Source organism: Sus scrofa, chromosome 13 (assembly GCF_054392235.1).
Source record: "Sus scrofa isolate SSC_HxYL_T2T_F1_AM1 chromosome 13, Sscrofa_HxYL_maternal_Yorkshire_Landrace_v2.0, whole genome shotgun sequence".
NCBI lineage: Eukaryota > Metazoa > Chordata > Mammalia > Artiodactyla > Suidae > Sus > Sus scrofa.
Genome location: NC_139395.1, coordinates 80,942,489 through 80,965,285, shown reverse-complemented (window position 1 = coordinate 80,965,285; position 22,797 = coordinate 80,942,489). Strand labels below are relative to the sequence as shown.

General features: G+C 52.0%; 2 protein-coding genes across 53 annotated transcripts in view; both read right to left on the bottom strand.

Annotated features, from left to right (window-relative positions):
* Positions 1-14: 14 nt before the first annotated feature.
* On the bottom strand, positions 15-15,774 carry IL17RC (interleukin 17 receptor C). 17 transcript variants are annotated; one of them, XR_014823800.1, is made up of 19 exons: positions 15,475-15,774; positions 15,148-15,169; positions 14,800-14,952; positions 14,508-14,582; positions 14,307-14,416; positions 12,969-13,080; positions 12,650-12,694; positions 9,609-9,748; positions 9,332-9,391; positions 5,629-5,683; positions 5,365-5,546; positions 4,927-5,269; positions 4,229-4,274; positions 3,988-4,109; positions 3,653-3,712; positions 3,067-3,115; positions 909-1,004; positions 765-803; positions 15-670 (listed from the first exon to the last, which is right to left on the bottom strand). XR_014823800.1 is itself a non-coding variant. In XM_084989430.1 (19 exons), the coding sequence occupies exons 1-17, from the start codon at positions 15,577-15,579 to the stop codon at positions 912-914; spliced, it is 1,509 nt and encodes a 502-aa protein (XP_084845556.1). In that variant the 5' UTR covers positions 15,580-15,774; the 3' UTR covers positions 15-670; positions 765-803; positions 909-911. The 17 variants fall into 17 exon arrangements, 13 of the variants coding, with proteins under 13 accessions (XP_084845556.1, XP_084845545.1, XP_084845548.1 ...); XM_084989430.1 differs by having other exon boundaries at positions 3,653-3,741; positions 5,219-5,269; XM_084989419.1 differs by having other exon boundaries at positions 5,219-5,269.
* A 595-nt stretch (positions 15,775-16,369) lies between these two features.
* IL17RE (interleukin 17 receptor E) overlaps positions 16,370-22,797 on the bottom strand; it is a 45,503-nt gene continuing 39,075 nt past the window's right edge. For 13 of the 36 annotated variants that reach the window (XM_084989409.1, XM_084989412.1, XM_084989411.1 and 10 more), the window contains 8 exons: positions 21,410-21,585; positions 21,283-21,330; positions 21,148-21,196; positions 20,849-20,997; positions 18,871-18,939; positions 18,175-18,226; positions 17,991-18,089; positions 16,370-17,508 (listed from right to left, as the gene is read on the bottom strand). In XM_084989409.1, the coding sequence (XP_084845535.1) occupies positions 16,952-17,508; positions 17,991-18,089; positions 18,175-18,226; positions 18,871-18,939; positions 20,849-20,997; positions 21,148-21,196; positions 21,283-21,330; positions 21,410-21,529 (1,143 nt within the window). In that variant the 5' untranslated portion in view covers positions 21,530-21,585 and the 3' untranslated portion in view covers positions 16,370-16,951. Of the gene's footprint in view, positions 17,509-17,990; positions 18,090-18,174; positions 18,331-18,870; positions 18,940-20,515; positions 20,655-20,848; positions 21,331-21,409; positions 21,586-22,797 lie in introns of those variants that run through there. The other 23 variants (XM_084989407.1, XM_084989408.1, XM_084989404.1 and 20 more) reach the window with 10 other exon arrangements.

The window sequence follows — 22,797 nt, the reverse complement described above, 5'->3', positions numbered from 1 at the left end:
GTGGGAGACATGAGTAGAAAAATAGCTCCTGCCTTTATTCAAGTCCTGTCCCCTGCCTCTGGCCCCATCCCGCTTCCCGTCCCCGCGGTCTCCTGTGACCAGAAGCAGCTGTCCAGGGCGGGCTGCAGGGCCCGGGACACTTGATCCGCTCTCTCCGCGAGCCGCCTCGAGCGGAGGGCGCCGGGCCCCTGTAGGGTCCCCAGGAAGTCGGGCAGCTGTGAGGGCAGTGAGAAGACCGGCACGCTGCGGAACAGGGCGGGCACGGCGTCCGGGGGCAGCAGTCTGTCGAAGTAGGCCCCGATGTAGCGGCCGGGTGCCCGGCCCTGCAAGAAGTCTGGCAGCACGCAGCTGAGCGAGGCGGTGAAGGCGTCGTGCGGGCCGTGTGCCCCGGGCGCTGACGCCGCATCCTGCAGCCACTCGTGGCACATGGCCACGGCCCCTGGCGAGAAGAGCAGGACCACCACGCCGCCTTCCTGGAGGGTCTGGCGCCGCTGCGCGTGGAACCAGGCCAGGGGCCCCTGTGCGCTCAGTTCGCGGCGGCTCCACAGGTCCACGGCCACGCGCAGCGGCAGCTGACACAGCGCTGACGCCAGGGCGCCAACGAGGCGCTCGAAGCCTGCGTCGTCGGGGGAGTAGAGGAGCAAAGCCACTCGGCTCCTGGCGGCAGCCGCTGCAGGATAAAACAGAGTGGGAGGGGAGACATGAGCTGGCCGGAGGCCCGGTCTGCCCGGGGGCCGCCACCCGCGGCTCTGGCTCACACTCACCCCCTTCAAGACCGTCCTCCTTCAAGAGCCTCAGCCACCCTGTTAGGGGAGAGGAGCGGAGGCAGCTGGTGAGCCCAGCTGCCGCCTTCTCCTGGCCAGCTCCCAGGCCCACTTGAGGAGTCCAGCCCCTGGGGAATCGCTCACCTTTCACGTGGTCCTTTTTGACAAGGAGGAGAAGGAAAAGCACAGCGGCAAAAAGTAAGCAGGCCAGCCACACCAGGGCCCAGCGCTGGTGGGTGTCTAGGAGACCCAGGGGAGAAGACAGGCTTGTTAGAGGCCCCCCACTTCATGATGGAGAAAACTGAGGCTCAGAGAATGTGATTTACCCCAACTCCACAGCTCATAGGGTCAGAGCCAGTGTATGAACAAAGATCATACATAGATGTTGTGTGTGACTTTGACTAAATGACTTCACTTTCTGTCTCATTTCACCTCTGTAAAACTGAAATAACAATTGTATCTACTTCCTAAGATTATTGTGAGAACTACATGTATTAATATAAATAAAGCACTGAACGCAATGCTGGGCATAGTAAGTGCTCAAGTATCAGCTAATGTTACTGCCCCCTAAGCCTCTGGTTGCTTGACCCATGACCTCACTCTCTTGGATGACTGCAGCAGCCTTCTAACTGGTGTCCCTGATCTTTTTTTCTTTCTTTTTTTTTTGGCCACCCCTCGGCATATGTTGTTCCTGAGCCAGGGATCAGATCCCAGCTGCAGTTGTGACCTATGCCACAACTGTGGCAACGCCAGGTCCTTTAACCCACTGTGCCAGGCCAGGAATTGAACCTTCATCCTAGTGCTGCAGAGACACCACAAATCCTGTTGTGCCACAGCAGGAACTCCCCTGATCTCTCTCTCTCTTTTTTTTTTTTTTTTTTTTTTTGCCCCTAATTCATTACCACATGGCAGCCCCAGAGATCTTTTTATCTATCTATCTATCTATCTATCTATCTATCTATCTATCTATTTATTTTTTTCCCAGAGAGCTTTTTAAAAATACAAATTTGAGGAGTTCTCTTGTGGTGCAAGAGGTTAAGGCTCCCACATTGTCACTGCAACAGATTGGGTTGCTACTGTGCTTCGTGTTAGATCCCTGGTCTGGGAACTTCCACATATTGTGGACGTGGCCAAAAAACAAAACAAAACAAAACAAAAATGATTATAGCCTCTCAGGAAGTTCCTGCTACTCTTTTTTTTTTTTTTTTTTTTTGTCTTTTGTCTTTTTTTTTTGTTGTTGTTGTTGTTGTTGCTATTTCTTGGGCCGCTCCCACGGCATATGGAGGTTCCCAGGCTAAGGGTTGAATCGGAGCTGTAGCCACCAGCCTACGCCAGAGCCACAGCAACGCGGGATCCGAGCCGCGTCTGCAACCTACACCACAGCTCACGGCGACGCTGGATCGTTAACCCACTGAGCAAGGGCAGGGACCGAACCCGCAACCTCATGGTTCCTAGTCGGATTCGTTAACCACTGTACCACGACGGGAACTCCCTGCTACTCTTAACATCCAAATTGCTTACATTGGCTCCCAAGGCCGTAGGTGGCCCTTGGATCCTCATCTCATGACAGAAGCTTGCCTCCCAATATCCTCCAGCCACCCTGGCCACCTTGGAATTCCTCAAAAAACCATCCCATAGTCTTCACAAAAAGCCATCTCTACCCTTTTCACCTAACTCAGAGTTCAGCTCCAGCCTTTCCCCTGAACTCCTTACCCCACCTAGTAAGGTCCCCATTATATTCATTCAGGGCTTTGGACACTTCTACTTTATGGTAAATGCTTCAATAGCTCTTTTTTTTTTTTTTCGGTCTTTCTTAGGGCCACAACCTCAGCATATGAAAGTTCCCAGGCTAGGGGTTGAAATGGAGCTGTAGCTGTCTGCCTACATCATGGCCACAGCATCTGAGATCTGAGCTGCATCTACAACCTATGGCTGCAGCTTGCAACAACACCAGATCCTAAGCTCACTGAGCAAGGCCAGGGATGGAACCCGAATCCTCATGGATACTAGTCAGGGTCTTAACCCGCTGAGCCATAATGGGAACTCCAGCTCACACTTTCTAAATGACTGTTCAGCAAATATTGTTCTAGCTTCTATGGCTGGCATGGGGCAGGGACGTGTCTTTGGTGATGCTGGGATCCCTGAAAGTGGTCCCTGTGGTTTTCGAACTAATGAAGCATTGACCCTCCAATCTTAGCCAGGAAAGGGCAGGCCATTGTGTGTGCTACCCCCAGAAATGTCAATCCCTGTCAAGATTCCAGCTCCTGGTACAGAGAAGAAGAGCAGTTTTCATAATACTCACACTTGTCCATGGGGCAGGCCCAGAGTGCTCCCAGGTCATCATCCCACAGCTGTAAGACACAAACAAAACTAAATCCAGGGCCTTCAGCTGAATGTTCGAGACCCTCCAAGTTCTAGTCCCAAATTTCCAGCCTCCCACACTCCCCTACACACAGAAGGTTGTCACAAGCTGCCCTGCTTTTATTTACGCTGTGCCTGCTTTCAGGACTGTCTTCCTCCCCATGCTGCTTGGGCCCACATGAAGAGACCCTTCCTTGAAGCTCTCCCTGGAACTCAAAGCTTAGCACAGTGGTTATTGGCTGTCTTAACCCAATGGTTATCTGTTTGCTGGTTTCTAGGCAGCAGTGAGCAACTTGGGGTCAGGAACTATGCTTCTTCAACTCTTAGCTTCCCCAGGGCTGGACACAAAAGAAGCAAAAGGTGGTGGGTAGTGCTAGAGGGACAGTGAGGAGGCCCCTGCCCAGGAAGACTGAGAGTCTCCCCAGTGCCCTCCACCAGGCACAGAAAGAGGTAGAAGAGGCTGGAAGACAGAGTTTGAACCTGTTGCCTCTGGACATTGGTGGGTAACCCTCCTGCCACCTACTCACCTGCAGACACTGGCCTGACTGCAAGTCTTGTAGTAGCTGCTCTCCAAGGCGAGCTGCCCTCTGCCAAGCCAAGGGGTGGGAACTGTCACCTAGAGACACCACATCTAGGACACTGCCAGACTACAGCTGGGTAGAATAGTGGGGGCGGGGGTGGGGGAACGTTGGGAGCCTTGAGAGGCCACTGAGAACAAGGCCCAGGTCTGAGTCACCCTCACATTCCCAGAGACCAGCACAGGGTCTGGCACAGAGGAGGGGAAACTGAATAGAGTGAAAATTCAAGGTCAGGCTTGAGATGGAGCTGGACAGGTACATGAAGGGTCCCCCCCACCCCTCACCGTGGAAGCTCTGCTGAGCAGTGGGGTGCAGCCACTGGGTTCCAAGGCACAGAGTGATCTGTTGTCCTGGGAATCTCTTGTCTCCACCACCAGCATGTCATCCTTGAGGGGCCCCAGGGAGTCTGGAAGGGGTAAGAGCCCACTCTGAGTGAGACTCAACCTGCTCCGGGCTGCCTCTCACTCATATCTGACCTTCATTCCCAGAAGCTGGCACTTTCAGGGCCTATTGCAGTGCACTCACCAGTCCACAGGCACTCTTGAAGCTGCAGCTTCTCCCAGGTGCTCACCTGCTTAGAAGGGAATAAGGTTAGGGTCAGAAAGAAAAGCAAAAGCTGAAGCCAGAAAAGCCAGAAGAGAAGTGACAGACAAAAGGAGGCTTGTCAAGTGGAGGGGGTGGTCTAGACTCTGGACCTGACCTTAGGCAGATCTGGGTTCGAGGCTGAGTAATTAGGAATCTCTCCATCTTTTTCAGCCTCAGTCTTGTGAGGTCATCTGTGCTAATGGACTTTTATGACCCTAAATTAGCTCTTTTCATTTCTGATAGAGCACTTTATACATTCCCTCCTCATCTAAGCACCTTCTCAATGAGGTCTCATCTGACTTGCCTCTCTTGAAAATGCAACTCCTATCCTCCTTTATTCTTCCCCACCTTTTCCTACAGAATGTATATACGATTTTACCATACTGTATACTTTACTCATTATGTCTATTGTCTGCCTTTTTCTGTTAGAACATAAGCTCTATAAGGATGGGAACATTTGGTGGTTTCATTTACTGACATATCTATCCCAAGTGCTTAAAACAGTGCCTGGCACATAGTAGTTGCTCAATAAATCCTGAATTAATTTTTATAACCACCCTCTGAAGTTGTAAAGCAACCCATACCTACAGGTAGGGAATAGGGTAAGTATAGCAATAATCAAAACGGCTAATATTTACTGAGTATTTAATTTGCGCCAGTTGCTAAGGTGAGGCACTTGTTGAAGCTTCTTAAGCACTCTAAGGAGTAGTTACTATTATCATCCCCATTAAACAGACGAAACCGACGTTCAGAGAGATGAAGTGCCCAGGGTCCCATGAACTGCTAAAGTAAATGTGGAACTCCTTTGCTCCAAAGACCCAACGATAAGGTGGATCCAGAAGACCGTGACTGGGGATTCTTGCGGGGCAAAGGATGGGTAGCAGGGGGAGATGGGGTCCTGCCCCCAGCTCTCTGGCGCCCCCTTCTTGCCTGGATGCAGACGTTGGGGTGACCTTTGAGCAACGGGAACTTAAGAGCCTTCTGTGGAAAGAGGGTAATGGCTGGGGTCAGGAAAGGCGCGCCCCTGGGCTCCCCTTCCTTTCCCTACCCCCGGAACCTCCTGCCGCTTCGCTTACATTCACGGTGACATTTGCTCGGGGCAGCGGCGGAACCAGCGGCTGGCAGGGGCCCCCATCCTGTGCCTGCCAGCACAGCGTGGCCTCGGCGGGCAGGGAGCACGGCGCATCCAGCCGCCAGTCCTGCGAAGGCAGCAGCTGCAACCGGGCTGCACGCCAGAGGTTCCTGTGTGCGCGAGGGTCTGCAGAGAGAGAGTCAGGTCACCGCGGGCCGGCAGGCTCCCGCCTACCTCCCTCCCACCCCGGCAGGGCGGGTCCGCTCACCCTCCCTAAAAGGGCAGACGCTGGTCCTGATGGAGTCGGGTTCCAGAGGCCACACCTAGACAGGAAACAGGGCTCCGCAGTCAGTTCAACCCAGCCAACCCTCTGCTAGGCCCTGAGGATGCATTCATTCAGCTCAGTCAGCCCTCCCTGGCCCTCCTTATGAGCTATTCCGCATTCTTGAAACAAAAATATTTGGGGAAAAAAATCCAGAAAACTGCAAAAAGCAAAACTTGAATTTGCCTGAAAGAAACTGTTTACATAGCATTTAAATTGTAATAGGTATTACAAGCGATCTAGATATGATTTAAAGTATAGGGGAGGGAATTCCTGCTGTGGCTCAGCAAAAACGAATCTGACTAGCATCCATGAGTAGGCAGGTTCCCCATCCCTGGCCTTGCTCCGTACGTTAAAGATCCGGTGTTGCTATGAGCTGTGGTGTAGGTTGTAGACGTGGCTTGGATCTGGTGTTGCTGTGGTGTAGGCCAGCAGCTGCAGCTCCGATTTGACCCCAAGCCTGGGAACTTCCATATGCCACACGTGCAGCCCTAAAATGCAAAATAAATAAAATAAAATAAAATAAAAGTATATGGGAGGATGTATGTTATATGTAAATACTACACCATTATATACAAAGGACTTAAGCATCTGAGTTTGGGTATCTATAGAGGTCCTAGAACTAATCTCTCTGGAATACTGGACATGGAGGGATGATGTCTGTGTTTCACAAACATTTGTCCTGGTCTTTCTGCCCTTTGCAAGGCCCTAGAATTGCACAGATTTATTCTTCCAGCAAACCCTATGCCAACATCTGGCAGCATCTTCACTCAACACTTTTTTTTTTTTGGCCACAGGCACAGAATGTGAAAGTTCCCGGGCCAGGGGGCAAACCTGCCTCACAGCTGCAACCTGAGCCATAGTAGTGCCAATGCCAGATCCTTAGCCTGCTGCACCGTTGGAGGGAACCCCATTAACACATTTAATTTTATTTTAATCTATTTTTTGGGGGGCCACACCCAGGCTCACCCACTGAGCCACGACATGAACTCCCATTAACACATTTTAAATGAGTACCTACTTATTTAGCACTAGGTAGTCATAGAGACATTCAACAATTAAATCCACAGTTGGAGAGTTTTGTCATGGATCAGCAGTTTAAGAATCTGGTGTTGTCACTGCTGTGGTTCTAGTTACAGCTGTGGTGTCGGTTCAGTCCTTGGCCCAGGAACTTTCATATATGGGCATAGCAAAATAAATAAATAAATGAAATTTTAAAAAAATCCACAAGGAGTTCCCATCGTGGTGCAGTGATTAACAAATCCGACTAGGAACCATGAGGTTGCGGGTTCGATCCCTGCCTTTGCTCAGTGGGTTAAGGATCCGGTATTGCTGTGAGCTGTGGTGTAGGTTGCAGACGTGGCTTGGATCCCACTATGCTGTGGCTCTGGTGTAGGCCGGTGGCTACAGCTCAGATAAGACCCCTAGCCTGGGAACCTCCATATGCTGCAAGAGCGGCCCAAGAAACAGCAAAAAGACAAATAAATAAATAAATAAATAAAATAAAAAATGCACAGTCACTTTGTAAGAATCTACTAGGTGCCAACCACTGTGCTAAGTGTTAAGGACACATACATTTATTCTTTCAATAAACTTTTTTTTTTTTATTTAACATCTGTACCTGCAGCATATGGAAGTTCCCACAGCTGCAGCAGTAGGCCTACACCATAGCCACAGCTGCATCTGTGACCTACACCGGCAGTATCAGATCCTTAACCTACTGAGTAAGGCCAGGGATCAAACCCACATCTTCACCGAGACCATGTCAGGTCCTTAACCTCCTGAGCCACAATGAGAACTCCTCAATAAATTTTTTAGGTGTACCTCTTCTGTGCTTTGCCCTGTTCTAAGCAGTAGAGATAATATACTAATTTATTCAGTAAAACTTTTTTTTTTTTTGGCCTTTTGTCTTTTTAGGGCTGCACCTGCAGCATATGGAGGTTCCCATGCTAAGGGTCTAATAGGAGCTGTTGCTGCCAGCCTATGCCAAAGCCACAGCAATGCCAGATCCGAGCCGTGTCTGTGACCTACACCACGGCTCACGGAAAGACTGGATCCTTAACCCACGGAGCAAGGCCAGGGATCAAACCCGAAACCTCATAGTTCCTAGTCAGAGTCATTTCTGTTGCGCCAAGACAGGAACTCCTTATTCAGTAAACCTGTAAGAGCTCTACAATGTGACAGGCACTGTATTTGACAATGAGGACGCTTATGTCGCAGCAAATATTTCATGAGTATCTGTTATGTGTCCTGTTGCTATGCTAGGAAGTAGAATTTGACTGACTGATTCATTCATTCACTTAACTTAATTAGCACCCACTACATGTGAGGCATTATACTAGGCTCTGGGGAATAACTAAATTTGAATAGATATTATTTCCTTGCCTTTAAGGAAATTACAAATTCACAGCTGTAGTAGTGAAAAAACATGTATATAAAAAAAAAATTTTTTTTGTCTTTTAGTGTGACACCCATGGCATGTGGAGGTTCCCAGGCTAGGGGCTGAATTGGAGCTGTAGCTGCTGGCCTGCGCCACAGCCACAGCAAGGCCAGATCTGAGCTGAGTCTGTGACCTACACCACAGCTAATGGCACCACCAGATCCTTAACCCACTGAGTGAGGACAGGGATCGAACCTGCGTCCTCATGGATACTAGTCAGATTTGTTTCCACTGAACCAAGTCAGGAACTCCCAAATATGTATATAAATTAATAAATCAGGGAGTTGCTCTACGGTGCAGCAGGTTAAGGATCCCGTGTTGTCACTGCAGCGGCTCTGGTCGCTGCTGTGATGTAGGTTCAATTCCTGGCCTAGGAGATACTGCATGCCGCAGAAGCAGGAAAAATAAATAAATAAATAAAATTAAAATTAGTTCATAAATAAGTCACTCATTTATTGAGGGTATGTTGTGTGCAAGAAGAGACAGATGCCCAAATAAGAAAGGAAATGATAAATGACAAATGAACAGGGAAAGACAATAAATGCAAGTTGAGCAAAAGCTTTGGGAATGAGGTGACATTTGAGCTGGATGGATCGGGGTGTATGGAAAAGAAGTGAAGGCATTTCAGGTAGTGGGAATAAGAGACATTCATGTCAAAGGTAAAACAGATGGAACATGATATCCAATTAAATGTACAATCAGAAGGAGATTGTATTATTACAACATATATGAGCTGGAAGTGGCACACTTCCTTATTACAGCCCTGTGAGGCTGGTACCCTTATTCCCATCTTACAGACAGGAAACAGACTCAGAGAGGTGAAGTGACTTGTCCAAGGTCACCCAGCTAGCAAATGGCAAGAGTCAGAATTTAGGCCAGTCTAAGTGCACAGCACATGCTCTACTCTCCAGGGGAGCACATCAGGGAACTGGAGAAGCAGAGGAGGCCTTCAAGGGGGCGATGACATCTGAAGAGGGCCACGAAGCACAGGTAGGAGTCCTGGGATAGAGGACCAGGAAGAGCATTCAGGGCGTGCACAGAGAGAAGACATAGGACAGCAAAGGTCAAGGGAGGGCCAGTCCCCCTAGGGAGTCATGGTTTTCACCTCAAGGATGGATGCAGAGGGTAGGGAAACCAGGAAGGCGAGGCCAAGCCCTCTCACCAACTCCCTGATCCCCTTCCCCAGGCACCCAGCTAGACTGCTCCTACCTGAATACAGAGGCAGGGAACCAGGTCTGTGTGGTTCAAGGTAATGGTCTGTGGCCCAGTCTGTGGGATAAGCAGAGGGGGAGAAGTTAGAGAAGATGAGGAAGAAGAAAGCTGGAGGCCAAAGTTAAGGACACCAGGAAGGCAGCTGTCCCCCACCAACACTCCCTGTTTTGAAGGCAGGAGGCTATGTCCTTTCCAAGGGTCCCCTGCAATAACGCACTTGCAACTTCAGCAGGGGTACTGCCTGCAGTGGGAATGGTCTTGGTGGGGGGCTTACCAGGTTTCTGTGCCACCAGGGTTTTGCAGGGCCCTGGGTCTGGTTCCAGTACAGGGAGAGGCCGAAGCGCTGTTCCTCAGAGACGTCCAGCACAAGGCGCACATGGTCGCCATCAGCAGACACGTTGAGCCAGGGCAGGGCTGTGCGGGAGGCACAGAGACTTCCCTCACCTTTTCTGCACATGGAAGCCTGGGTCACACCCACCTACTGACCCTTTGGAGTTTCCTTCAAACTCCTGAGACTAGGAGTCCCCTGGAGGGCAGAACCTCTATCTCTATCTTGGACCAGACTTGGGCCGTAGCCCAGGACGGAGCCCAGGTAGGCCCTACCATGTGGCCTTGAGATGGCTCTTCTTGCTTCTCCCTCTGCAGCCAGAAAGAAAATAAATCTTTCCCTTTGCTCAGAACTTTCTGATGTTCACCCCTGCCCCCCATTACTCCCAGAGTGAAAGCCAGAGTCCTTACAATGACTTGCAAGACCCTACCCAATCTGGCTGCCGTGACCACTCTAAGTTAATTTCCTAGCGTGCCTGTCCTTAACTAACCTGCAGCAGACACACTGTCCTCCTTACTAATACTTAAACATGCCAGACACACTCCTCCCTCAGGCCCTTTGGGTTTTTTTTTTTTTTTTTTTTTTTTGTCTTTTTGTCTTTGTTGTTGTTGTTGTTGCTATTTCTTGGGCCGCTCTCGCGGCATATGGAGGTTCCCAGGCTAGGGGTTGAATCGGAGCTGTAGCCACTGGCCTACGCCAGAGCCACAGCAACGCGGGATCCGAGCCGCGTCTGCAACCTACACCACAGCTCACGGCAACGCCAGATCGTTAACCCACTGAGCAAGGGCAGGGACCGAACCCGCAACCTCATGGTTCCTAGTCGGATTCGTTAACCACTGCGCCACGACGGGAACTCCCCTCAGGCCCTTTGCAATGACTATTCCCTCCACACAGAACCCTCTGCCCTCAGATACCTTTTTTTTTTTTTTTTTTTTTTTTAGGGTCACACCAGTGGCACATGGAGGTTCCAAGGATAGGGGTCAAATCAGAGCTGCAGCTGCTGGCCTACACCACAGCCACAAGCAACACCAGATCTGAGCCATGTCTACGATCTACACCGAAGCTCACAGCAATGCTGATCCTTAACTCACTGAGTGAGGCCAGGGGTCAAACCTGTATCCTCATGGATACTAGTCAGATTCATTTCCTCTGAGCCACAACGGGAACTCCATTGCCCTGAGATATCCTCATGGCTCCTCCCTCACTTCCTTCAGGTCTTTTGCTCACTCAGGGCTACAACTCCCAACCTTCCTACTCTCCCTTCCCTGAATTTTCTCCATAGCACTAATTACCATCTAACTTACTACATATTCACATCTCCATGTATTTATTGTGTCCTTTGTTCACCCCCACCCTGACCCTGACTTCCAGCTGAAATGTCGGCTCCATGAAGGCAGGGATTTTTGTCAGTTTTTTTTTATTGGTTTATCTCTAGTGCCTAAGGCTATACCTTGGGCAGGGTAAATTACTCATTAAATATCTGTTGAATACATGGATTAAAACCTACCAAATTAATAAAGACAGGAAATCCATGATGTGTACCTGTGTTCTCAAAGCTCTGGTGGTGGGTAGTATTAATTGAATTACCAAAGGGGCATCAAGCTTTAAGTTTAAGAAACCAAATAGAAAATGAAGTGGAGGAGTTCCTGTTTGGTGCAGCAGAAATAAATCTGACTAGGAACCATGAGGTTGCAGGTTCAATTCCTGGCCTTGCTCAGCAAGTTAGGGATCTGGTGTTGCCATGTGCTGTGGTGTAGGTCACAGATGTAGCTTGGATCCTGTGTTGCTGTGGCTGTGGCGTAGGCTGGCAGCTGCAGCTCTGATTTGACCCCTAGCCTGAGAACCTCCATATGCCACAGGCTGGCCATAAAAAGAAAAAAAAAAAAAAGCATCATAGTGTTTATATCTCAGTAGGGCTCGAGGTTATGCAAGTGTACACATATGTAAGAATTAATTGAGGAGTGTGGGTTAAGGATTCAATGCTGTCACTGCAGCAGCCTGGGTTATTGCTGTGGTATGGGTTTGATTCTTGCCCCAGGAACTTCCTCATGCCTCAAGTATGGCTCCCCCCCAAAAAAAAAACCCAAATTAATTGAACTGGACATTAAAATTAGTGCATTTGACACATTATCATTTTTTTGTTTGTTTTTTGTCTTTTTTAAGGCCACATCCACAGCACATGGAGGTTCCCAGTCCAGGGGTCTAATCAGAGCTGTTGCTGCTGGCCTATGCCACAGCCACAGCAACAGCAACACCAGATCCAAGCCACATCTGCAATCTACACCAGAGCTCACGGCAACGCCAGATCCTTAACCCACTGAGCAAGGCCAGGGATCGAACGCACAACCTCATGGTTCCAAGTCAGATTGTTTCCGCTGCATGAAAATGATGGGAACTTCCATTTTTCTTTTTTTTAAAACACATTTTCCTGTATGTATGTTTTACCATGAAAGTAAAGAAACTAAAGGAGTTCCCACTATGGTGCAGCAGGTTAAGTATCTGCCATTGCTGCAACTGTGGTGTAAGTCACAGCTGTGACTTGGATTTGATCCCTGGCCTGGGGACCTCCATATGCTGTGGGTGCAGACAAAAAAAGAAAGAAAAAAGAAAATACAAAACAAACAAACAAAAAGAAAAATAAAGTCTGATCAGCACATGTTATCATCAAAACCCTCAGCTTCTTAGCCCTCATTTTAAGGTTTAATAGTACTTTTATTTTTATATATGAGGGGTGCACCTAATCTTGACAATATCTTGGGCCTCTAGATGTTTCTGGTACTAATGAATATTTGTTGTAAGGAGTGAAAGATTCACCTTGATAGTCTAAGTGCCTGACACTGAGTAGGAGCTATTGAAGTTCATGTGTGATGAATGAATGAGCTCTGTGAGGCCCTGGGGTGGTGGTCAGACCTAAGTTAACTCCAAGGGTCCCTCACTCTCCAGAACCAACCCCTCCCTCCTCCTAGCCCCCTGGCCCCAGTCCCTACCTGAGCACCGCTGGATGCTGTCCTGGACGTCAAGACCTCTGCAGTCTGGGGAGAGATCACAGAAAAGTCTTCAGGACTTCAGGAAGGGCTCCCTGTGCCCTAAGTGCTACCCACATCTACTCCAGTGCCCACAGCAGCTTCCCAGACACAGGGAAGTAATGTCACCTGGGAGAGAGGAGGCAGGAGGCACTGGCTGTGGGGAGGATGGGAGGGAGAGTGCCTGGGAGTAGAAGGGAGTGAAAGCAGAAGGGCAGTGGCCAGCGGGGAGAGAGACTAGGGGTCCAGCACTGGGGAGCCCTGAGGCTCTGGGGCTACTTACCAGGCAGCTGCTGCGTGAGATTGAGTTCCTTCTGGTACCTGGGCTGAGTGTAGGACCAGATTCGTACCTCAGCCCCCAGGGCAGCCTCGAAGCAATCAAATACTACAGAGCCCTGTGAGGAGAGGGTGGCAGGAGGCTGGTGGTATGGGGCTCAGAAGGGAGGCCAAGGGCTCTGTGCTCCTCTCCATGGACCGCTCCTCTCACCCACTGCCCTATTTCCAACCAATGACTATTTCTACTATATGGCCCCAAATTTTGCCACAAAAGCGTCCTCAAGGGCTTCCAGTTCTAAAGCGCATGCACTCAGGAGGGGTGGGAGCTGGACTGGGATAAGGGCCTCACTCTTTGTGTCCCTGCCTCATCCCTGCTCTTCCAGGTCATATGACAAAGCTAAGGGCATCAGCCATGCCAGTGCAAGTGTGGGAGCCCCTCCCCACAGAAGTGGTTCTCACACCCAGTGCCTCTATGAGTCTCATGACTACTCTGTGACTGGGGGCCAGCAGGTGCTCTCCCATTATTTTCCAGTTAAGAGGATATTGGCTGGGGCCTGGGGTGGCAGGGGAAATGAAAGGTTTGAGTGAGCAGCCCTCTGAGGTCAGGAGAAGCCCCAACACCCGCTCCACAGTGTCATGTGGGACAGACATGATGTGGCAGGAAGTCCGCAGACGTGGATCCAGCCCACAGACTTTCCCTCTACAAGCCTCAGCTTCTCTATCTGGAGCAGGAAGGTAAAAATCATGCCTCACTCATGAGGGTAGTATTGAGGATTATAAAAAAAAAAGGAAAAATCAAACTTTCTGAGACCCTTCTGCCTTAGGCATCATACCAGGTATTCTACACATAGCAACTTGTTTAATTCTCATAACTGCTATATGAGGTAGGACTATTCTTATTATTTTTTTATTTTTATTTTATTGTTGTCTTTTTGCCTTTTCTAGGGCCGCACCCGCGGCATATGGAGGTCCCCAGGCTAGGGGTCTAATTGGAGCTGGAGCCACTGGCCTACACCAGAGCCACAGCAACGCCAGATCTGAGCCGCATCTGTGACCTACACCATAGCTCACGGCAACGCCGGATCCTTAACCCACTGAGCAAGGCCAGGGATCGAACCTGCAACCTCATGGTTCCTAGTCAGATTATTAACCACTGATCCACAACGGGAACTCCAAGGTAGGACTATTCTTATTCCCACTTTACAGACAGGAAAACTGAGGCATAAAGGGTGGAAAGGACTTGCCCACAGCCCTGCCAGAATCAGGACTTAAAGAGATAATGCATGTGAAAGTGCTTCATGAATTCATGGTAGAAGGCTGTTATTGTTATTATTATTTTGCATACCACAGACTGACCAGGCTGCACAAGGGCAGCAGGCACTTGCACCTCCAGCAGGACGCAGCGGGCAGTAGGGTAGGCCTGGAAGGACAGCACCACATGGGCCTGGAGAGAGGCTGTGAGCAACAGGGCAGGGTGTCAGTCAAGGCCAGGGGCCCTGGGCAAGGCTCTGATGAGGGGCAGTTGGGCCAGTGAGGTTCTCTTCACCATTCCTAGGATCCTCTAGCCCTGGGTCAGGTGTTCTTCCAAACTCCTCTTCATCTGCAGGTTCTTCCCAGGACCCTGGAAGGACCCGAGAGCAAGGCTCAGGACTGGTACCCGGCTCTGGCTTTGGCTTCCTTCCAAGAAGCCCAGTGCTAGGAACAAAGGCCAGGCCTGGGGGATGGACCTGGCTAACATGGGGGTCTGTTGGACAGTGTGCCTCAGGAGAATGCTGAGGATGCCTGAGAATGCCTGATAGACACCCTGGTCCCCATGCCCATCCCACCCATAGGCTCACCATGCACAGCCAAGTGGACAGCCACACGCACACAGAGGTCGCAGTCGGTCTCCTTGTGGCACCTTAGCACCAGTTCTGTCTGCAGGAGTGTGGGCACCAGAACAGGGCCTGGGGCAGACACAATGCCCCCAGGCAGGCACAGCACGTCACCATCTGTGCATGAAGGGTAGGGTGGGAGCTGAAGCTGTGCAGACCCACAGTCTGATTGCACCTGACACCCCCAGAGGGCCAAGGGGCTTTGGGCTCTTCCTGGGTTGAGGGCGGGAGGTAAGGGCCCAGGACTGAACAGCTCCCCTCCCTTTTGCCAACCTGGGATGGTCTTTTCTCTCTAAAAGTAGCTCTACTCACCCCAGAGATGGCAGGAAAGGCCCTAGGAAGGAGGTAAAGATGAATCAGAGTTTATGAGCTCCAAATCTAACCATCTTTCCCTGGCTGGGGTCCCCAACTCGCCCCCTCCATCCCCGTTCTTCTGGGGCTCCCTTTCCAAGTCCCTCCCAGAAAAGACAAGACCGAGTTTTTGCCCCCCTCCCCATTCTTCTCTTACCCCATCAGCACCCGACAGACCAGCCAGGGCAGTTCTGACAGTGATGGCAGTGACAGGAGCCAGGCTAGGGCCTTAACGGCCGCAGGCTGAACCCTGAGCCTTCCTCAACCCTCTGGGGGCCCCAGACTCACCGGAGAGCAGCGGGCAGCGTCCTGAGGCCCCACAACCCTCTCTAGAGAGAGGACCACAGGGTTTCGGCCCAGTGCCAAGGACAGAAGGAACCAGGGCACAGGCATCTTCCAGGTGCCAGGCAGCACCCAGGCCTGAGGCCCTGTCCTGCCCCCCCAAGGGGGGGGCAGACACCACACCTCTGCTCCCACTCAGCCCTGCGCCTGTGGGCAGGAGGGGCCAGAATCCCTCCCCGGCCTTGGGGTCAGCGCTGGCTCTCCTCTCCCGGGAGTCCTGACTCCTGTCCCAGCCAGAGTGCTTTCGTTTTGGCTCCCGGCAGGCAGCCGGCTGTTCCCGCCCCGCCCTGTCCCTCCCACCAACACCAGGCCTGGGAGCCAGCAGCCCTGAACTGGAGTGGCAGCCTCACCCCCTCCCTCTTTTCCCCTCCTCCTCCTTCTCTGCTGACACCTGGCTGGGAGGGGCTGCCTGGAGAGGGCGGTGGCCTCAAGGCTGAGTAAGGGAGCTCTTACTCACGCTGGGGATCCCTAAGGAGGAGGGCTCCACAGAGGGGCCCCAGACCCAGGGCAATCCTGGGGCATTTCCCCTTCCCATGTGACTCTGGGATCTTGGTGCCCACTAGGTCCCTTGCGACTGGGTACCTAGGTCCCTTCACACATTCTCCTCATTGCGGAACAGGAGCTCTAACGACAGGGCCAAGGGGCACCAGAAAGTGGGCTTTTCACCACTTCCTGCCTATGCTCAACTGTGGTGTGGGGAGAAGGAATCCAGTACCCAGAGCCAGGAGGACACCGTCCTATTTGTGCTGATGCCATGGGGCTGGAGGCACAACATGGGACTCACGTCACATTTCTGAACCTGAGATTTCCTCTCTTCTTTCTGAAGAATCACAGCTCCTTGTTTCTTAGTTTATCCAAAATGTCCACCTTTATTCATCTTCCTCTATCTTGGTTTCCAATGTCCCACCTCTACCCTGGTCATCCAGGGCCAAAGCCCCTTTCCTGGGATCCAGAACCCTCCCTCCCTCCACTCTGGGCAGGGCCGGTTTGAGAAAGGGGGATCCCCAGCATCCAAACGCTTTTCTGTTCCCCCACCCCCTCTGGAGCCACCTTCCACTCAGAACTGCCATGGGGCCTGCCTCCCCTCCCGAGTCTCAACATCTCTGGCCTGGACTGGAGCACAGGCAACTACTCTCTTTCTGGGATTCTGGAGAGAGGAAGTGGGATGACTCCCCACCCACATCAGGGCTGGGGTCGGGGGAGTTCTCCGGAAAGAGTGACTCTCTCCTTGGGGCTTCTGAGGAAGCCAGACAGTGGGGAAAGGGCGGGTCAGTGAGTGAGTGCTCTGCTCCCAGCTGGGAGGCAGAGTAAGGCTTTTTGGCCAGTCGTGCGGTGGAAGGAGGCACCTCAAAGATCCAGGTGAGAAACCTGATTCAGGGGTTCTAGCTCGTGCCACAGACATCCAGATCGTAGTGAGCTCTGCTCAGCCCTGGTCGGCGAGTTTTGCGGCTTCGCGTTCCAGCTGGCGGCACAGCTCCAGGCGATCCCGCAGACACCGCCGGGACTCGAAGCGGCCCCAGCTGGTGGCTTCGGCGGAAGGCCGCGCGTCCAGAGCCCGCAGAAGACGTGGCAGGTCGTGCAGCAGGCGGTAGCGGGGCAGGGCACGCAGCGGCGGGGGAATGTCACCCTTGGCGCAGAGGCGGCTGAAGTACGCGAGCAGCAGCAGCGGGCGCGGGGCGGCGCGGAGCAGGGTCCGCAGGGGCGCGGCGCGGTGATCCTGACCGCCGGCGGGGCTGGGGCAGGCGCCGCTCCACAGCAGCAGCACGGTGCCTTGCTCTCGCGCCACGCGTGCCCGCGCCGCCCAGAGCCAGGGCAGCGGGCCCAGGCGTGCCACATGCGTGCCCTCCCACAAGTCCACAATCACGTCGCGTCCGCCGCCCAGCGCGGCCCGCAGCAGCTCAGCCAGCGCTCCCACCAGGCGCCGCTGCGCCTCGGAGTCCGCCACGTGCAGGAGCAGCACAGGCCTCGCGCAAGCCGGGCCTGGGGGTGGGAGCAATACATGTATAGGGTGGGGGGCTCAGGGAAAGCCTAGCCTTCTGCTCCCAGGCCTCGGGGTACATAATAGGGTTCCCCCATCCCCCCCACCTAGTTCCTTATCTGCGCTGGGGGTGGGTACCCAAGACAGCTTTAGGGTGCCTTTGGGCTAATTAGATAAAGGTGCTGCGGAAGAGGCGTGGGCCAAGGTGCCAGGTGCAGCGCGGGCTGGATTTCCGCCACACTAGCCTCGTGCCTAGAGACTCGGTGTGTTGAACTACCTGCAGAGGGACCTTTGCCCGGCTTTGGCCATTTCTTCCCACTAGGGGGTCTGAGGCTTACCCTCCCTGGGTAACAGAGCTGGGTGCAGGGGCAGGGACGAGGGACATGGCTTTTTAGCAGCGGGGGAGGGAGGAGGGGGGGCAGTGGGCAACTAGCCTAAGAGCTAAGCAAGTCCGAATTTCCAGGTTAACCCCAAGTGAACTTACCTGACAGTGGGCGCCGGCGGGTGAGGACCAGAACAAGGCCCAATAGGGTGGTGAAGGCCGACAGTGCCAGGATCAAGAGCCCCAGGCGTCTGTGAGAGACTGAGTCAAGCAGGGTGAGGCCAAGCCCTGCTCTTCAGGACCCAACCTCCCTCTCCGCCCCTCTTCCCCCCTCCCAAGAACTCACCATCTGGACACAAGAGGTGCTTCCAGGCAAACTGGACATCTGACCTCCACACCTGAGGGCACAGAGCCCCCCCCACCAGTGAGTGAGGATAAACTCTCCTTCCAGGGGAAGTTGCATGAGGGGTGATGGAGAAGGGGAGTCCCCCTGGACAGGGAACTGAACAGGAACCAGGGTTTGTGCCTGATCCAGCCCCAGCTGGGCAAAGAACAAGGTTAAGAGTGACAAACTCAAAAAGTAAATCCAGAGTTGACTAGGGCATCCATGAGAACATGGAGGGCACAGGCCCTGACAAGTAATCAGACACCACTGAGCTCCAACCTATTATCACCATGCTTGAGTATGGACACAAAGCACTGGGTTTTCTGATTTTTTTTTTTTCAAGAGACTCTAGAAATCAGTGTTTTTTTTTGTAGGGGGGGCATGCCCATGGCATGTGGAAGATCATAGGCCAGGGATCGAATCTGAACCATAGCAGTGACAACACCAAATCCTTAACCCCTAGGCCACCGGGGAACTCCCCAGCAATCAGCTTTTTAAAATACAACATCTCCCAACATTTAAATGGTGGCAACTAAATCCAACTTTGAACACCATACTAGCCAAACCAAACATTTCTGCAGACTGGATTTGCCCCATGTGCCTCCTGTGGTGCAGATGCTAGGGGAGTACATGCAGAGTGAGGGCAGGATTCCTTACCAGGACACAGCCCCCTGGCCTCAGGAAGGGAACGATGAGGTCTAGTGTCACTGGGCCTGAGCCCTGAGACTGTGGGAAAAAAGAGTAGAATGACTGTCCCCATCAAGGCAAATCTGGCTCTGTCTTTGCCCATGCTGTGTTCCTCCTTTCTATCCCCCACCCCACCCTAATCCTACCCAGGCTTGGGGGCCAAGGGGTACCCCTAGCAAGAAGCCTTTCCAGGCTTCACTCTCAGAGGCCACTGATCACTTCCAGATCTGGACTGCTGCACAGATATACGTTAATCAGGCCCTCATCCAGAAACATACTCCAAGTACCTGCTCTGTGCCAGGCCCCAAGGAAAGAGATAAGATGGGCACAGACCAGGTGGCTATTTATATGCTGCCTACCTTCTCTATCCTGCACACCTGAAGAGGCAGCTTGTCCAGTGGAGAGAGTATAGCTTGTTGAGTCAGGAGATCACAGTTAAGAACTCAGGCTTAACTATTGCCTTTGTGGTTCCTAGCTGTGAGGTCTTTGTGTGGAGATAGGATACTGACCTCCTCAAGCCTCATACTCTTCATTTGTGTATGACAAATAATAATCCTTATTTTACTGGGTTACTGAGAGCATCACATGGGAGTAAGTGTGTGAACACCCTCTATAATACCCAGTGCAGTGTATCCATGTAGTTATAGGAGTTGTTATTACACTGTGGACTCCCAAGGGAATCTCTTCCTGTATTATATACTTTTCCTCTATCTCCCAGGGCCTCATACAGAATGGGAACATAGTAAGCCCTCTCTAAAGGCATGTTGCATGGGGTAGAACCGACTGGACCTGTCTACAGGCAGGGGGTGGTTTCACCCTGTCTCCATCCTTTGGGAACACCCTCCACCCACTAGCCCCTAACCCAGCCCTGTCCCAGACCCCATTCTCCAGGCAGCCGTGAATAGGTGCAGATGCAGTGGTTCTCAACTCATGGTTAACTCGATGAAGGTCGTCTTTTCCCAGCTCACGGAAATAAATGAGTCCGTGGATTTAGCTCTCAGTCTGAGGTTATTCCACATGTCTTTGTCTCAAATCTTAAACATGGCCTTGTCTTAAACTTTAAGCATTTGCTATCACCTGTCTGCCTGGGAGCCCTCATAGAATACAGCACAAATAAACAAGCTGCATATGAGTAAGAAAGAACTGAAAGAGTTAGCCATGCTTAGTCAGCTTGGTGCTGTGGTTTTGCGGATATGTTTGATTGTGGGTTTTATGTCAGATACACAGAAGAGAGTCTGCTAGTCAAATCTTTTTTTTTTTTTTTAACTTTTTGGAGTCAAACCTGAGGCATATGGAAGTTCCCAGGCTAAGGGTCAAATTGGAGCTAAAGCTGCTGGCCTACGCCACAGCCACAGTCATGTGAGACCTGAGCCGATTCTGTGACCTACAATGCAGCTCACAGCAACACTGAATCCCCAACCCACTGAGCAATGCCAGGGATCGAACCTGCATCCTCATGGATACTAGATGGATTCATTTCTGCTGCGCCACAACTGGAACTCCTCAAACCATTTTTAGTTCATACAGTAGAGTTAAATCTGTCAGTGGTTTACAGTATTCTGTAAACAGCACTTCAGCTTCTAGGGGCTCTGCCTCCCAAAGATAGAAAACTTCTGCCAGATGCCTTGTGGAGGCAGGCAGGAGAGTAGCAGGAGAGGATAGCAGGGTTCAGTAGAGGGCATCAGTATAACATGTGGCGGCAGTCTGAGTGGGCCAGAGAGCAGAGAGGGCCAATCTCTTGCCTCTATTTATCCCTGCAGGTTCAGAAATGAAAAAGATTATAAACTGTTCCATCAAAGACCCCACTGACTGGCAGAGGAGGCAGCTGAACAAAGGCTGATCACGTAAATAAATAACCAGATGACATAGGTCAGAGATTTGCTTGCCTCCACCTGCTGTGCTCTCGTCAACAGGTCTGAGTGGGGGCCGAGCCCTGGCCAGGCCATACCTGGCTAACGCTGTACACAGGGGGCACCACGCTGTCCTGCTCCGAGCCTGGGTGGCTCCAGGCAGCACTGAAGGTGGCATGCATCCTTGAGGAGAAGTGAAGGACCAGCTGCTGCGCCTGGGTATCCATACTCACGTTCCAGGAAGGGGCTGCCAGGAGAGAGAAAGGCCATGACGTGAGAGACACGCCTGTGGGAGGTGATAGGAGCCGGGTTGCAGACAGAGAACTTAGGGCAAGGATAGAATCTGGCCTGGTTACCGTTGGCTGGGGGTCCCAGCCAGGGTCACTTATTGGCTCACCGAATATCTGGTGGGGGCATTCAACGTGGCTGCTGTTTCCAAAGGAGAACTGAGAAATCCAAGGATGGCAGGCAGGTCAGCAAGCTCCAGGCACCATGCATAGCCCTCCCGACCCCCTGCTGCCCACACTTGTACCTTGAAGCAGAGCTGGGGGTGCAAGTCCACCTGTTCCAAGATGTACCACTGTGGGGAGAAGGGAATTAAGGAGCAGGGCCCCGGGCCCCAGCTCTGCCCACCCAGGTCCTGGGGAGGTCTGTCTCACCCCCTCCGACTCTCGAGCCGTGGCGTTGGGGAGGTCTTCGCAGAGGGTATGCCAGCCCTTCCTCTGGCAGAGGGAGGCCTCTAGCTTCAGTGGGCAACGCAGTGTCGGGGCCATGACCATCTGGCTGTGCTGGCTGTAGTCAGTAAAGTTCACTGACTCCCAGAAGTCCGAGCTGTCTGGGTAGGCAGCAGGGGCAGAGAGTGAGGCCCAGGGAGACCTCGGCCCTATCCCCAGGACATTAGGAGGTGACATTTGTGAAGATGCTCGGCACAGTCCTGGGCTGCTTAGGTGCCTGATAAATGAACATGGCTCCCCCAGCCCCTCCTTTTACCTCTTCTATCCAGCTGTCTCCTTTCCTTCCCGCACTTCCATCTGGCCAGCTCCCAGCTGCTTCCCAAACTTGAAATCTTCATATCTTGCCTTAGGTTTCTCTCAGAACTAGGAATGCCTCCCCTCCCACTCTCCTTTCTTTTTTCTTTTTTAATTTAATTTAATTTAATTTTTTTTTTTTTTGTCTTTTTGTCTTTTTGCCATTTCTCTGGGCCACTCCCGCGGCATATGGAGGTTCCCAGGCTAGGGGTTGAATCGGAGCTGTAGCCGCCAGCCTACGTCAGAGCCACAGCAACGTGGGATCCAAGCCGTGTCTGCAACCTACACCACAGCTCATGGCAACGCCGGATCCTTAACCCACTGAGCAAGGGCAGGGACCGAACCCGCAACCTCATGGTTCCTAGTCGGATTCGTCAACCATTGCGCCACGACGGGAACTCCCCCGCTCTCCTTTCTAAATCCTGCCCATTTTCTGAGGTCAGGAGGACACATCACCTCCTCCAAGAGAGCTTCTCTGCTCAAAACAGCCTTCAAGGGCTTCTCTGCCCCCAAGTTCATGCCCTACAGCCTAGTTCCTAAGTACAACCCTGCCTTGGGCCACAGGCTGCTTTGTGCTCTTCATTTGCCATGTTTGAGCGTCCTGTCTCTTCAACTTGGGCACAACAACAGGCATAGATGTCACCAACCACTTTCACATATGACAGTGAATTCAAGCCTCATAAGGAGTTGGAAAGTGAAGCAGCACAAGTATCATTATTTTATAGATGAGGAAAGTGAGGCTCAGAGAATATGAAGTGGCACGGCTGTGTTGTGAGCCCCATCTTCTGGCCCGTCCTCTTAGTACACCACTTCCTAGGTTTCGTATTTTGAAACCACCCACAGTGCATAGTACAATGTTCAATACTGTGACTTATTGGCAAGCTGATCGGTAGACATGGTGGCCCAAGACCATCCCCCATTGACTCCAGAGAAAGTGCCTGCATGCCTTTTGGGGATTTCCTCCAACAAAGGTGTGGAGTGTGTGTGTGTGAGAGAGAGACAGGAGACAGAGAGACAGA

Excerpts from the sequence above, each read along its gene's own strand:
- IL17RC (XM_084989419.1), bottom strand. The coding sequence starts at position 15,579 with ATGCCTGTGCCCTGGTTCCTTCTGTCCTTGGCACTGGGCCGAAACCCT. Across the intron at positions 5,547-5,628 it reads CGTCTGCCCTTTTAGGGAGG|ACCCTCGCGCACACAGGAAC; the intron begins GTGAGCGGACCC and ends CTCTCTCTGCAG. Across the intron at positions 3,713-3,987 it reads TGCTCAGCAGAGCTTCCACG|AGGGCAGCTCGCCTTGGAGA; the intron begins GTGAGGGGTGGG and ends TTGGCTTGGCAG.